Source organism: Athene noctua, chromosome 2, assembly GCF_965140245.1.
Source record: "Athene noctua chromosome 2, bAthNoc1.hap1.1, whole genome shotgun sequence".
Classification (NCBI taxonomy): Eukaryota; Metazoa; Chordata; class Aves; order Strigiformes; family Strigidae; genus Athene; species Athene noctua.
Window position 1 is genome coordinate 108,933,334 of NC_134038.1, and position 15,786 is coordinate 108,949,119.

General features: G+C 41.4%; 1 protein-coding gene across 1 annotated transcript; it reads left to right on the forward strand.

Moving 5' to 3' along the window:
• Positions 1-1,143: 1,143 nt before the first annotated feature.
• On the forward strand, positions 1,144-10,920 carry GORASP1 (golgi reassembly stacking protein 1). The gene is made up of 9 exons (XM_074899862.1): positions 1,144-1,307; positions 3,677-3,757; positions 4,802-5,005; positions 5,681-5,767; positions 6,128-6,258; positions 6,801-6,942; positions 7,458-7,602; positions 7,918-8,073; positions 8,767-10,920. The coding sequence occupies exons 1-9, from the start codon at positions 1,245-1,247 to the stop codon at positions 9,048-9,050; spliced, it is 1,293 nt and encodes a 430-aa protein (XP_074755963.1). The 5' UTR covers positions 1,144-1,244; the 3' UTR covers positions 9,051-10,920.
• Positions 10,921-15,786: the final 4,866 nt, after the last annotated feature.

The window sequence follows — 15,786 nt, forward strand, 5'->3', positions numbered from 1 at the left end:
GACAGAGAGACTGTCTTTATGCATCACACTTGAACCACAGAACTTACGTGGATGGATTCTTCGAAAAAATGACATTTTGGAGGTGGGAGCAGTAACTACCAGTTTTAGTAAAATGAATGCTTTTAGAATGGAATGGCAGTACTCATGCAAGAAATAAAACTGCCACTTTATTAATATAGCAATGCTTCAAATTATTACTGCTACTCTGAAAACTTTAAGAACTTTTCCGTTAATGAGTTAAAGGTGGAATTGGAAGAATTCATCCTAAGTAGAACATAGTGGAGCAGATATGAAATTCCAGGGGAATGGAAATATCACCACTTCTTAATAACTATCTAAACACAAAGCTCCCTATGTCTTGAAAAACACCACCACTGGGCCATAATTTGCTTCTTCAGCTCTAATGCTGCAGACTGTCTCAGCTGGTGGAAATACTTTCCTTGAGCACAATACATAAAGTATATCTACAGGGACGGACGGAACACAAACAGTTGCTCTTTTGAAATGTGCAAAGTAGATATTGGTAAAAAATAATAACCTCTTTCTGGATTACACTAACAAAAGTATAATTTTTTAAAGGCTGTTAGAATGAGAACTTTTTTTTCAGAGATTTGTAAAAATATACGTGAAAAAGAAACCGATTTATAGGTGAGTCTCTTTCTCGCCCCCCCCAAAAAAAACCCCAAACCAGGCTGAGACCCGAAGTGCCGTTCGGCTGCACGCTGGCCGCCGGAGGAGCCGCCCCGGCTCAGCAGGCAGCATCCCGCTCATCATTTCAAAGAGAAGCACTTCGGGGCGTTTCGAGCGCCGGGAGCGGGCCGGGGGCTCACCGGACTGCCGACCCTCCCTGCCCGGGAGCGGCGCCTCGGCCTCTGCCTCCCTCCGAGGAGCCGGGGGGCAGCCGCGGCGCGGCTCAGAGCTGTGCCTCGGTGACTGCGGGGCAGCCGAGGCTCAGCGACGCCCTCAGCGCGGCCCCCCGCCGTTTCCCGGCCAGCGACCGTGGAGAGCCGCCCCGCCCCGCCGCTCTGGGCACGGCCGCGTCGCGCCCCCGCCGGGCCGGCAGGGAGCGGAGTGGAGCCGCGCTCCCATCTCCTTCCGCCGTGCGCGGGCGCTGCGCTCGGCGCTCGCTTGCTCAGGCCTGCGACGCCCTCCGCTGAGGCAGCGGCGCCAGGGCGATGCTTGCTGCCGCCGCTGCCGCCTGAACGCTCCGTCGCGTCCCGTCCCGTCCCGTCCCGTCGGTGGGCATGGGGCTGGGCTCGAGTTCCGAGGCTCCCGACGGCGGTGCCGAGGGCTTCCACGTACACGGGGTGAGGTGGCCGCCGACCGGCCCGCGGGGGGGGTCGCGGGGAGGAGGGGGGGGGCCCGTGAGGGGCGGCGGGGCGCGAGGTCCCGCTTTCCCTCTCCTGCCTGTGGCGGTTTAGGGAGGCCGAGCCCGGGGCGGGAGAGGGCGCTGGGCTCGGGGCGGCGGGCCTGTCGGCCCCGGGTTCCCTGGCCCCCACCTGCTGGCTCCTTCCAGGGAACTGCCACGACGGCAGGGAGGAGGCCCGCACCGCGCCCGGCGGGCAGTGGGCACTCGCCCCGGCGGCTTCACCGGGCTCGGAACCTCGACCTGCGATGTCTTGGCTGCTGGACAGCCGAGGGGAGCCTTTTGCGCGGCTTCCGAGGAATTGTAAACAGTTTAAGAGTGGTATAGCCCTCCCTGCCTGCTCCCCTCCAGATTCCCTTCGCTTGAAGAAGATTTGACTAATCTCTCTGCGGATCTTAGAGCATCTTGGCTGGGGGTTAACTCCTGCTCCAGCCAGTGTTTTCTTGAGAGGCTACTTCTCACAGGCACCCTGTGTACATGCAGATTTGTTGTAACTGTCTGGCAAATTGACTGCACGCACGTTGGTTTTAATTAATATCTTGGAGCTTAAAGATAGGCAGAGGTATTGCAGATAACAGTTGTTGCATAAGTTATCATTTCATTTTAGTTGGCCGTCTTCCTCTCTGAAATAAGAGTGGAAACGTAGTTGCCACATGCTGCTTTCCACTTCATCAGCAGCTTGTGTTTCTCTATCGCAAGATGTGTTTAGGGTACCAGTGTCGTTATGTAATCCGCTTTTGTCAGTCTCCTTAACGGAGTTGACTCCATCAGAAATGACTGTTGGTCATGCAGCGCTTCCTCCTGTTACGTCAGGTGCAGGATATGGCTCAGTTTTCTGTACTGGAGTACTGCTGACCTGCAGTATGTAGAAGACAAAGTAATTTTTTCTTCTCTCCAAGTAATTCATGCAACCTTTGATATGGTGTCATTTTGAAAACCAAACACTGCAGGATTTTTTTGCAACTTACAGCTCCGTGTGGGAATCTGTATGGCTCTTAGACATCTGAACAACAATGTTATGAGCTCTGTAATAACTTCCGTGTCTCCTTTTTTTTGTGTACATTTTCAGCCTTGACATTGTGTTATGTGATAGTTTCATTGTAAGCTTTCTTTCATGTTATTTAGATTTTGATTTAGAGTAAACATTTTTTAACCTTTGGTTTATTATAAGCTGGCTGTTACCTTTTGATGTAATTTAGGGTTGTGATGAAAGTTAATACTTCCTACTCCAATCGAGGTTACAGTGGTCAGTTTTGACTGTTTAATAATAAAGCATGATTTCTTTTTTTGCTTTAAAAGCTTTTGCTGGAGTAACCAGGCTATTACTGATGTATATTTTATAACGTGCGTAGGCAGTTACGTCAGCAAAAGCCCCAACACTGATACTGCTTTATCTGTTTAAAAAAAAATATAAATATAGCAGTTTGTTAACACAAGACCAAATATAAGATGTAGCAGTTTTAACTTTGCTAGCCGTGAACTTCTTAGTTTAGATGACGTGTGGGTTGTAACTTAGCACTTAAATTGTGGGGTGGCTTTCAGGAGTCAAATATATTGCAGGCTAAGGGCTATGCTGCTGAGTTAACCAGAAGTAAAGTTAGAAGCCATGCAAACTAGTTAGCACGTTTGCGATGGTTTCCTTTAATGTCATGTTGCTTTGTTAGCATACTTTGGGTATATTCTGCGTCTCAAGTTCTGTGTAGCTCTTGGTGGGTTTTATCCTGGTGTGAATGCATTTCAGTAGGCATCCTCAATATTTCTTTACTACATCTGTTTTACGGTAACTTACTTAGAGTGAAATTGAGATGTTGCAAGTGATGGCAATCTTCTTGGCCAGTACTTGTGGTTAGCCATGCGTTTGTAGCATACTCTCTTAAGTGTTCCTATTCTAATGTGCTGTAAATTGTGTTTATGTAAAAAATGGCTGTGATGTAATTGGGGACTCTCAAATGTGCTTAAGCTATTAGTAGCATGGAAGAAGTTTCTGAAGCAGCATTTTGAAAACTAAGCCTTTCTCCAGAGTCTTCAGTATTTAATAATTCCATGCTGTGCGCCTTCTGAATCACAATACTTGTGTCTTGTATGGGGTTCATAACCTGTATTTTACAGCTTAATTTGGATACCCGTTGTTCATAGTCTTATAAAAATAAGTTCACAATTGCGGGCTGCTTCCCTAGGCCCGTCATTTGGGATCTCATCTCTGGTTCCACACAAAAGTAAATATTGAATCAAGTGTAAAGATTAACACTGTCAATCACTTAATGTAACTAGGGATCAATGTATAATAAAAATAAAATGTATGTTTTGCAGGTTCAGGAAAACTCCCCAGCTCAACAAGGAGGACTGGAACCTTTCTTTGATTTCATCATTGCCATAGGACACACTAGGCTTGTAAGCCTCGAATGATTTTACTGGGCTTTGTTTGGGTTTTGTTTTGTTTTTTTCCCCCCCTTCATGAAATATGGTTATTGTAATGATAAAAGGTAGAAGCCAAAGCTGTCGCAGTAAAGAAGGCTTTTCATATTTGACATTATATACGGCATTAAAAAGGTAAAGTAAAACTTGGTGGTGTTCAAAGTCTTCTCTGTGGATCCAAATTTGAGGAAAGAAGCTTATTTATGCATTTAGTCACTTTAGCTTTTTAACAGATTAACACAATGTTTATGATATTACTCATTCATCCGTATTTTCTGCCACAAGGTGAATACTGAATTGGTGAGGCAATGGTAAGAGCTCAACATTTGTTTGAACAAACTTGTTTCAGCATTTGATAAAATATGAAAAAGAATCATAGGCTGTCTGCTTATACCTTAAGACTGGGAACAGAGTTGCTGTATATTGACTTTGCTTTGGGTTTTGGATTTTTTTGCTTGTTTGTTTAAAGGGCTCACAGCTTTGGCCGCATGCTTCACTCTAGCTACATACAACCTAAATTTGTTAAGTTTGTCTTGCTTTTATTAGTGGAGGTGTCTTTCTGGAAGTGATCATTATAATGGTGAATCATCAAAAATGATCTTTTGGTGAACAATCACTTTATTTTTTTTAACGTGACAGAAATAATGGTAGTTCTCTAAGCTGCTTCCAGATGGTCTGTCCTTTCACAGTCAGTTTGCAATGACTTTGAAGGGTTATTAAATAAAGACTGGGATCAGAAGCTTGAAGTAAAATGTTGCTGCTTATTGTTAGGCATCATTGTTGAGAACAGGAATGTAAATGATGAAACAGTAAGTACTTATGTAAAGGGACTTGAGCTGACAGTACTAACTTCTTTCTACTAGAAGAAAATCGAACTGCTGGGACTGATCATGAAACACAGAGTGTAAACTTTGATGATTTTAGTTCTTTGTAGTCAAATTTTGCCACAAGCGTTGACATCTGTGTTATAGGTGCAACCAGAAATAATGTTAATCCTGTATCTCTTTCTGTGCTCTACAGAATAAAGAAAACAATATGTTGAAAGATCTGCTGAAGGCAAATGCTGAAAAAGCAGTGAAGCTTGAGGTGTATAATATCAAAACAATGAAAATAAGAGAGGTGGAGGTGATCCCCAGTAACATGTGGGGAGGACAAGGTCTTCTTGGAGCCAGCGTGAGGTTTTGCAGTTTCCAGGGAGCCAATGAACACGTGTGGCATGTTTTGGTGAGACATAATTCTCTGGTGCTCGTTAGTGTTCATACAGCCTTGTTTTAAAGTATAATGTTTAGAAGCAACTTGTATGTAGAAGTACAATGCTGAAATGGCACAGAAGGGAACACAGTCTTGAAGGTTCGTCTGAGCTCTTTGAATAGGGACACGCAGTGGGTGACTGTGCTGCCTTCACTATGAAAAAAATTAACTCTGTTCCGACTGGACCAAATAGTGTGTGATGGGGACCAGGCTTTTTTGTCTTATGTTGAAGAATCAATGGCAAAAGCAAAAAGAGTCTGTTCCGATTGGTGTGTCTGTATTGGTTAAACTTCATTAAATTAATAACGTTACAAAAAGCATCAAAAATTCATTTTAAAATTAAGAGGCAGAGCTGAAAGAGTAGAACTGAATAGGAAAGACTGTTTGTTACAATTCTGGTTGTTTAAATAAATGCAACTTCTTGACACTTTCAGGGTATCTCATGTTGAATTGGTAGCATCTTGGTCTTTCTTACTCAGCATGTTTTACAAGATGTCGCACCTAGATGTAGACTGTTCAAGGACCTCTGTTTTGTCCCATAAACAAAATGTTCTTTCCTTCTGTTGGTTTTGTAGTGAATTTTCCCTTTTGATTTTGGGGTAGCTTATCCTGCTGCGAGTGCAGATGACACATACCATTCTTTTGCAGGATGTTGAACCTGCGTCTCCTGCAGCTCTCGCTGGTCTCCAGCCATACACTGACTACATAGTTGGATCTGATCAGATTCTTCAGGAGGTAGGGTGCCTGTTCCTTCGAGTAGCATTTGTCTTCATGCTTGCCAAGTGCGTGTTGTACAGTTTTGTATTTTATAAATCTAATTGTGTGTATGTCAAATGTATGGGGATAATGTTTGGGAATTTTTAGAAAGCTGATGATTAATAGATGCTTTATGGTTGAGGTAAACATTTTTTTTTTTTAATGTGGTAATAAAAAAACCCGTTACCCCTAATGTTCAAACCACACGTGAGTTTTAGTCTGTCTCTGGGTTTTTAATATCTCATGTTGAAGTAAATAACTATGAAAGTAAGTTAGCATTTTACGGCTCCTTGTCTTGCACACTTGCACATTTAACTACTACTCTCTTTTTTTCCTTAGTCAGAGGATTTCTTTTCACTGATTGAATCCCACGAGGGGAAGCCGCTGAAGCTGATGGTTTATAGCACTGAAGCAGATTCCATTCGAGAGGTAGTTGTGACTCCCAATGGAGCTTGGGGTGGAGAAGGAAGGTACTGATCTCCAGACAGTCACTGGCTAATGACAGGTTATACACTCACTGTAAATAAGCTCCTGTTAAAAGTATTATTACTATTGATTACAGCTTGTTGTTTTCAAGTTAAGCCTTGTTTCCTTGCACTTGTCACACAAAATGTTCATCTTTCCATAAAAAAAAGCTAGCTTAGAGCTAGGTATTAGGCATGTTCTGGATCTAATCCTGAGTTGAAACCAGTGGCAAAACCTGTGTTGACTTTCCCAGTAGCAGATCCACTAGCTACATTCTTGTAGTCATTCAGTTAAAGCAAGAAAAAATCCACATCAGATCAGATGATATATTTGTAAAGATACAATCAGCTGAAAGCTAAGCTATGTATGTTTAAATGTCAATTGCAGAGTGTTCCTTGAGTACTATGAGTGAAATCATTTTTGTAGGTAGGTATTTCTTGCTATAAAGACTTAAAGTTTTTGTTTTCAAGAGTCAAAATTTAAAATGCTTACTAGCTTTCTTAAGAACACTTTTTTTTCTAAGTCTTGTTTTACTTTTCTCATACAGTTTAGGATGTGGTATTGGATATGGCTATTTGCACAGAATTCCAACCCAGTCTATAATATCAAAGAAAAAGCCAGAAAGCAAACCACCCTCACCCTTACCAGAAGCTGGAACTCCAGTAACATCTACTAATGGTTACACAGAGGTATGTTAGAAATAAGTTTTTAACTCTGGCATGTTCTCTGGAGTTACTAAATTTTCTACTTGTTGGAGCACTCATAATACAGTGTATGCGAGTACAGCTTAGAACTTTGCTTGAATGAACTGGAGTTAGGTGAAGGGAAAGTGAGAGCAAATGATGCTGAGCAGATGACAGATCACCAGTGTTGTCCAATAAAAAATTTTGCCAGGTATTTTCTTCCTGGTTTGAAGACCTGTGTACTACAGCTGTATTGGTCAATGAGAATCACCCTGCTCACTAGGAAATAAAATACACCTACAAGAATTAAGTATAGACTGTTTTTCTAAGAACATACTGGCTTTAAAAGGCTACATTGGAACATGTCCGCATCAGTGGTCTGACTATCAGTTTCAGCATCACAGGTTCTCTCTGAATTGGTGTACTTGGAGACTGGGGCTGAATTCTTTCATAGGAAAGTTATCTTCAGGTGCAGCTTTCAATATAAAAAGATGCTTTTCCTTCCAATTGTGTTATTCCAGACTCCGTTATTGGCACCCACTTCTGAGAGTGACAACTCTGAAATAGTTATGAACTTGGATCATGCCACAGATCAAGAAATGAGTGGTCATTCACCAGAAAGCTCCCTTTCTCCTCCTCCCCCTCTCCAGAGAGTTATGGATCCAGGTACATATTCTTAGGTGCTTTTTTTTAGAGGACATTGAAGTAAACGAAGAAGGTCTTAAACAAGTTTGAGACTTAAATGCAGAACTGTGAGCACTGGTGGTTGGTTTTCCTTGAAGTTTTTGACTTCACTGGATTTCAGAGCTGCAGAATTTGGGTGCTGCAGAAGTCTTTCCACCGATGTCAGCTAACATTAAGTTAAATTTATTTGCAGGGAAGGGACTTCACTGACTTCAGTCTAGATGTAACATAGCTTTTTGAAACTAGAATTTTGTGTTATGTCTAAAACAGTACTGTAATATTTGTTTTCTCCTTCAGGATTTCTAGATATGTCTGGTATTTCATTTCCTGAACTCACTAACTTAACAAAAGCATCCAGCATGTCTTCATCTGCCTCCTTCAACATGCCAGCAGCAGATGTTTTAGAAGGCACTGAAAAGTTAATGTTGAACAATGACGCTTCTGCTTATTTTGGTAAGTGTATTCAAGATTTCCTTTAGGCCTCTGACCTGATTTCTGGAGTGGCATCAACTTGTGCCTGCTCAACAATATCATGCTTTTTGGAAATAAGCCAATTTCAAGAAAAATCAGAAAGGGGATCGGCTAAAGTGACATGGAAAAATAGCAGAAGTCAGGTGTAGAAGTGGACAAAAACTGATGGGCTTTTTTATAAGATTATAGAATGTGTGTCTTTAAATGAAAATGTTGATGATCCAAATTTAAGCTGACCTTAAAAGTAGGTATTTCTAAAGTCAGTGTAAATTCATTTTTGTACCACAGGCTTGTTTTCACAGCTGTAAAGTGAAAACAGAATTGTAGTCATCTTAATAGTGACTTGCCTATTTAAAAAAAATCTTCACATTATGGATGCCTTTCCCTTTTAAAAGATGGGGTGACTAAGAGTAGTAACACAAAATAAAACATCTCTAGCATAAGAATACAGCAGACCACACGGTATAGTCTCTTAAAAACCTGCTTGCACCATCAGATTTTCTGGATTTGGGGAGAACTGAATAAACACAGCCCATATATTTGACAGTTGTGAATCTGTTTATGTGCCTATATATGGTATCTCATTCAAGCTGATTCTTCTAGACATACGGTAACTAGAAGCACTGTTAGCCTGACAGTTTCTGGGTTTTTTACAAACTTACTTCCACTTTCCAGACAATGCTCCAGCTTTGGACCCTGAAGATGTAACCATGTATTCTGAAGGCTCAGTCAAGCAGCCCGAGTTGGACAACCTACTACCTTCAGTTCCATCGTTACCTTCTTTTGCTTTTCCTAATGAAATTTCTTCAGAAACAACACTAGGAACTGATCTGGATAACCAAGAAACAAAGCTGCTCTTAAACAGTATTGAGAGCTCGTTAACCACTACTCTGGTGAAAGCAGATGATGAAGCAGCATGTGAACAGAAAGAAGAAGGAGCTGCACAAGATCATGAGTGAAGTGATGCTGCTTTTGTTTACAGACTGTCATATGCTGTAATACTACAGCTTGGAATATTTTTTGATCTTGAAAGAATTACAGTTATTCTATTTTGTAAGTGTAGACAGTATTCTAAAAGAAATCACATGAAATACATATCCTATTGTCTTTTCTAGTCATTGTTTAATGGATTGATCTGTGTTCAAACTTTGAATGCTGTCCAAAATCACCAAATTAATGGAGAAATTAATGCAGAAACAAGTTGGAGACTGGCTAGACATCAAATTCCTGAATTTGTATTTGCTTACAAATGTTCTTGAATGTATTTATGAAGGCACTCTGCCTGAACAGTGACACTTGGTGATGATTTTATCAGGGTGATTAATGGCATTAAAAAAATATTTATGGTTTTGACTTGCTGGAAAGCTTTTTCTAATGGTACAGCTCAGTTAAACAGTTCTTGTGACTTTCAAGGCATTTTCTACCCCAAGATATCTTTATTCCTACTTACTATTCTCCAAACTGTTATTTTTCTTGTTTTAGAGTCAAGCCGCTTCTCTGTAATAGTTATTCATGTGCCTTCTCTACAGCTACATTTGCAGGAAAGGAAGTACCATGGTTTGAAGTTGCAACACAGAGACGGGACAAAATCATGTTGGTGGGTCCTGTCATTCACTTCAGTAATTTAGTGGTCTCTCAGTTTAAAAATAAAAGGGGGTGGGGGGAAAGTGTGATGGCTGTTTGAAACAAACTGATGTCAAAGATGAAGTCAGGGCCCTGTGTTTAACCTTTTTGGTGGAGTTGAATATGTCTTTAGTTTCTGTAGTAACAGAGAAAGAGCTTTTCTTCAGTTGTGCTTTTCTGTTTGCCCACTTCTATTTTTATACATATCGTTGTAAGTTTGAGACAGGAGGATGGAACATATTAGTGCAGCAGCATCCTTGCTTCTTGTAGCTTTGTTGTTTTCTTTACAGTTGTACAGTATCCCTCAGGGCAGGGATTTATCATGGAATTTTAAAGCTGCTGATTGGGAATAATTTCACTATAGCTGGTACAGTGTGGTGAAAATCCTTCATGAATTAAGAAAATGGGGTACAAGGTTGGGGGTGTGTGTGTAAGCTACAAACTATATTTAGCACAATATTATCCGATTTCCTTTTCTCTACCCTCTCCCCTGATCTATTTCTACATTGTGCTTAATGGAGATCAGCAAGCAAAATGACTGACAAGGCTGAAATCTAGTAACAGTGCAGGAGGGGGTCTGGGTCACAAATTTGCCCAGGACAGCTCAGCTTCAGCAAAAGGGTGCAGGCAAAGTTGCAACACAAGAGGGGTCTTCAAATGAGTAGACCCTTACATAAAATCTGTCCTTTAGTCTTAAATACTGCTTTCACATAAGGTGCAGTAGCTCTGAACAGGATGGTCAAAATATATTTTGCTTTTGAGGAGAATGCACTAACTGCAGAAGTAGAACTAAGAGATTTGAAATCTACTCTGCTAAATGATCACTTAATTGTTAAGAGATTATTTTTTTCCTATACTGCTGAAATAAATTTTCTGTTTTCTTCCACCAACTGACTGCTACAAAAGTGAACAGCCAAACACTAAAAAGAAATGTCATTTAAACTATGGGTAGGTAAGTTTGTTTGGTCTCGGAGCCTGCTGACTGAAGACATCTAGGTGATCTATTTGGTTTTTTGTTGTTGTTTATTTAGGACTGTTTCTAGTCTTACACCTTTGTCAACACTGGTTTTAAGCTGCTAGTAGCTCATTTAAGTGATGCTGTACTGTAAGCACACTGTAGAAATTTAAGAGCGGTTAATTTAGTGTAAGTCAAAACTCACACTAAATTTTAGATGTCACAGTAATAAATGGCTAATGCTTACAGCAGTCTGTGTCCGACCTGCTTTGTGTTAATTGGCTCCTGGAAGGAGAGGGGGGGAGTCTTCATATATTTATGAAGACTTGATTCTTTTTTCATAACATCCAAATGAACAGTGGTCTAACATACCCATTTAGAAAACTAGAGCATTAAACCTCTAGCATGTTGTATTCTCTTAACCTATAATTTTATCATTTAAATGCCAAATGAGTTAACGAGTTTAACCTCCTCATCAAATTCCTTTTCTCTTGACAATTTGGAGTCTACCATTTGAGATGCCTGAAGCTACCTCCCTGCTGAAACAAAGAAAAGTAGAAAGTAAGTTCTGTACCCACAAGTAAAACAAGAAAGCTGATTAGAATTTCTTAGTTTCAAAGCAAAAATCTTAGAAAGGTCATAGCAGCTGCTTTGAGAGGGGCTGGATTGAGAGAGGATCCAATTTTGCTGTTGCTGCAAACAAAGACAGCAGGAAAACCAATCCCCTCTCTGTGCTGAAGACCAAGCTGGGGCATGTGAGATTATCTTGCTGCGGCTGCCACCTTAGTTAGAGGAAGATTCAGGAAGGGATTGACCAGGTACTACTGCTTTAAGAAATATACCTCACAAGGCCTGTGAGGATAGGCGTTCTGAAATTAAATTAAAAAATTTTGGCCTGAAACAAGTAGGATGGCTGTGGAAGACAGAGCTATCTTTGAGCGAAAGGGCTTGAATGGTCCACTTACGTATTTGGGATTTGAAACAAACCAACCTACGGTCAATCAAGTGCTGTCCCAAATGGTTACTGTTTCCAGAGGAGGAGAGCTGTACACTACCTTGTTTGCTTCTGTAAACTTTTGCAGACAGAAGGTGGCTTATCTCAGCAGTATCACAAGGAGGGCCAAACAGACAAAGGGATGACGATGTCACCTCAGAGGCCTTGTACTAACTTTAGAGCTTGCATACCATGGATGTGTAGCGTGACACTGCACAGTAGTTTGGTTGGACCAGACACAATAGGATAAGCTTCCATATGTGAGCCGCTCTCCAACATTTATAGCCAAGCCAGTGGACAGGTGTCTGGCAGACATTAAATCCAAAGAGGGCAGCAGGAGCTCAAGTATTACAGCAAGGATTAGGCAAAGCCCTGCCTCTGCTAACCCTGGTGAGCCAGAGTGCCTGCCTGCTGCTGCTGCTGGTGGTTAAACACAGGCTGGACACTCAGTGAGGCTGCGGGCCTTCCTTCCACCCAGACACTCACAACTCTGCTCAAAGGTCCAAGCAACCTGATCAAGCCTTGCCCCAAGCAAGGCCAACTTCAGGGGGCTGGACCAAGCCCTCCCTTATGAATTAAATCACCTGATTCATGGGAACCTTGGACAGCAATAACCCTGTCCAAGGAATGATCCTAACCCCTAATAATCAATTTCCTTGAGCTAAACATGCAAATCTCATTCTTAACAGCAGTATGGATGCTGAACTAATTCCAGCTGAACTTGAATGTGTGAAGGAATGCATTTAGTGACTAAGGTGAACAACTACTGGCAAGAACTGTTGAAATACCAAATTCAGGCAGTGATGACTTTGTTTTCCCTCTTAAACTTTCACAGCAGGCTTGAGAAGCTACTGAATGGCTATGTTCCAAAGCTGCTCGTGAGTTTCCACCCTTGACTGAATTTCTCTTAGCTGTAACTGGGAAATGCTGCAGGAAACAGACTGCAACACTGAGCAGAGATCACATCACTCACATGTGTGCTGATGTGCTTGAATGACACATTTCCAGTTGCTTGGGGTTCAGAATTTAATCTCACCTAGCACTAAGGATTACAGCACTAACTGGGGAAACAGGAGACTTCAGCTATTCCAGTACCCCTGTGCTTCTGCACCACAAATTTAGCAGAAATGGAAAGCAGCAGAGGCAGCCTCCCAGGGAGAAGCCTTGAATTCAGCATTCCCCTCAGCACCCTTACCCTTCGCCATCTTTCCCCATAACTGTAAATATTGGGCAAAACTGGGCAAGTATTTTCACCTCCAAACAATTACGAAAGAACCAGGCACCACTGCCTCTGGCTGTTAAGTGAAACCAGCTACAGGTTACTCATTGCATTTACTTTGACTGTGTTAATTTGTTATTTCCTGGACATTGCCACTAATGTCTGCACATCCTCCCTCCTTGCTTTTGCCTTACGCAAACACTAACTTGCACTGGTTCTGCTCTAACCGTAATTTCAAAGCAATTGTTTGGTTTAAATTATATTTCTAAACTACAAAAAGTAATTAAGCATTCACAGTCCCATAAAAAAGATGGCTAGAACAGTGTCACAATATCCTGAAACGGGGCATGTCCCACCTAGTTTCTATCGGTCCCTTTGGTCTGCATGTTGTTTGTACAGCTGCTTACAGAAAAACCTCTACTACATAGTACAGGAAACGACTTTAGTCACTTTCTTGATATTTAAGTGTGCATGTGCTTTTAACAGGTCTGTTACCTAGCTGTGTGGTAACTCCACCTGGCTCTGTTTGGGAGCCATCAGCACATCTACAAATGTAAGATCATGGGCTTAAAGACTGATATCAAATGTCACATTCAAGAAATTTTTCGAGATGAAGTTTGAATCAAACAGGTACTCTGTGAAAGAAAAAGTAATACCTTGGTGTAATGTACTGACAAAAATCTGGAATACTGTAACTAAATTCATGCATTAACAGTCACTCTATGCCTTTACCTTTGACAAACGCATTCTCTCCCCTTCCCGGGCACCTCCACACTAACTCACCTCAGCAACCTCCCTCTCCGAGTCAGCAATTCTCAGATCAACATGTTGAACAGACACCCACCCTTCAGCTTGCAGGCCCTGAACCTCGGGACAGCTGTTCTCTGAGCAGCTCTCCACATTGCTCTGCTCAAGAGTGACTGAAGGGTGCGCTGTCAGGCCTCTGGTTGCCACTCTCCTATGGAATATGTGATTTATTAGTTCGATTGTCCAAGTCCCTTATTTTCCCACCACTTGGCAATGAGGTAGACCTGCATTAGTATCTCCTGCCTAGGGCTTATTTTGAGTATTCTTTTAGTGTTTCTGAAAGTTAATGCTAAATTCTTCTGGTAGTTCTTCTCTTCCTAAAACAATACTTATACTTCAGCTGCAACTACTGAGCCTAGCTCTCCTGTTCTCAGCATGACCCCACCTGAAGAGAAAAAAAAATTTCCTGTCATAGATAAATTAAATGCTTTTCTGGGAGACAGGTTACACTACTAACTGCTAGATTTACAACACCTTTCCATTATGAATATATCAGCAGCCTTTCCTATGATCCTGGCAAACTGGAACTCTCCCTCTGTTCACAGTGTCTCAGTATGCTGTAACTCTCACCTTAACTCCTTAATGCTGTGCAGCGGCCTCTCATGCTCTTGCCTTCAAGACTCTTACAGACAGTGCAATTCCAGAAAAGGTGACAGAAACTAAAAGGGAATAGCAAGAAAACTCCTCTCACTTGACACTCCATCCAAGATGGACACTGGTAGTCTCTGAGAACACATCTGGTCACTGAATTACTGCATCGTCTCCAAGAGCAGCCCAGCTGACAGTCCCCACAGTAAATGATTGGAGTATTCTGTGCTGGTATCTTCAGCACCAGGAAACTCAGTCTTGGTTTCCCATGTGTCTCTTAGAGGGCTAGAACCTTTCCACATCCAGAAAACTCAGTGCCAACTGGTATGCAGAGTCACTTGTAGCAGGGCTGTCTTTTCTGATATACTGCATTGGTGTTAGCAAAAAATATTTTCATAGTACCAAAGCACGTACTGTCTAGGCAAAGAGCATTACTCGAGCACATTCTCCACCTCAACAGGATCTCAGAGCCTGCATTAAGGCTTGCATGCCTGCTAAATTCTTATATGCAACCATATTACAAGATCATCTTTAAGGCATTTTGTTAAGGCACTGCCATTTCTTCAGCCATGCCATCACTTGAGGCTTCAAAGGACCCTGAAGTCGTTTGTAGTACAACCATTAAATGGCAATGAGGCAAGCTCTGAAACTGCATAATTGATCCAATACACAAAACAATTGGAAATTATTTTAACTAAAACCTTTTATTCTATACAACTGTGAAACATCATTTACCCTTCTGGCATTGCAGACTCTTCTGTCAATCTTTCCTGAAACTGTGTTTTGGGATGGTTAGAAAGAAAAAAAAAGAAAAATTACAACCTTGGCTGATTTCAAACAAAATCACTGGGAGCAAATCCAATGTATACAACGGGACAGCAAGACAGCCAAAAAAAAAACCCCAAACAGTGCCTACTGGAACAAGCGTAGCCCCTTGCTATTAATAAATACAAGCCAGGACAATTTATCAATAAAAGTTACAGTTCTGTTTAACCATTTAATTCACAAATATCACTAAAAATGCGCAGTTATAGCACACTCGTGTCAAACTGAGCATACACAGAAATGGGGATTAAAAACTGAAACTGACTCTCAAAAGACAGGGAAAAAGACATGCTAGCTTAGTTTGAACCATATTGTTTAAGCAATGAGTTTGTTTAGCTAGGTTAAGAGTGCAGAAGGTAATGATTTGACTATTTTTTCAAATAAAATATGATGAAAAATATTTTACTTTTTGTTTGACCAATACAATCCCAGTAATATAATTTATTGGGACTTTCTTTAGGCCTCAACCTAAACCTTGATAGCAAGATACAGGAAGGGCAAGAGCATATGTCTCCTGAAGAAACTCGAATAATATACTGCCCTTTGAAGGCACTTGTGCTTCTGCTTCAGACAAGAGTCATTTTTCCACAATTTCTTTATGAGGATTTGCAATTTGTTCTGGCTACAAATGGTTTTCTGGGACAGCCCCACATTTTCTCACAAAAAGCTGAAATGCCTTTACAC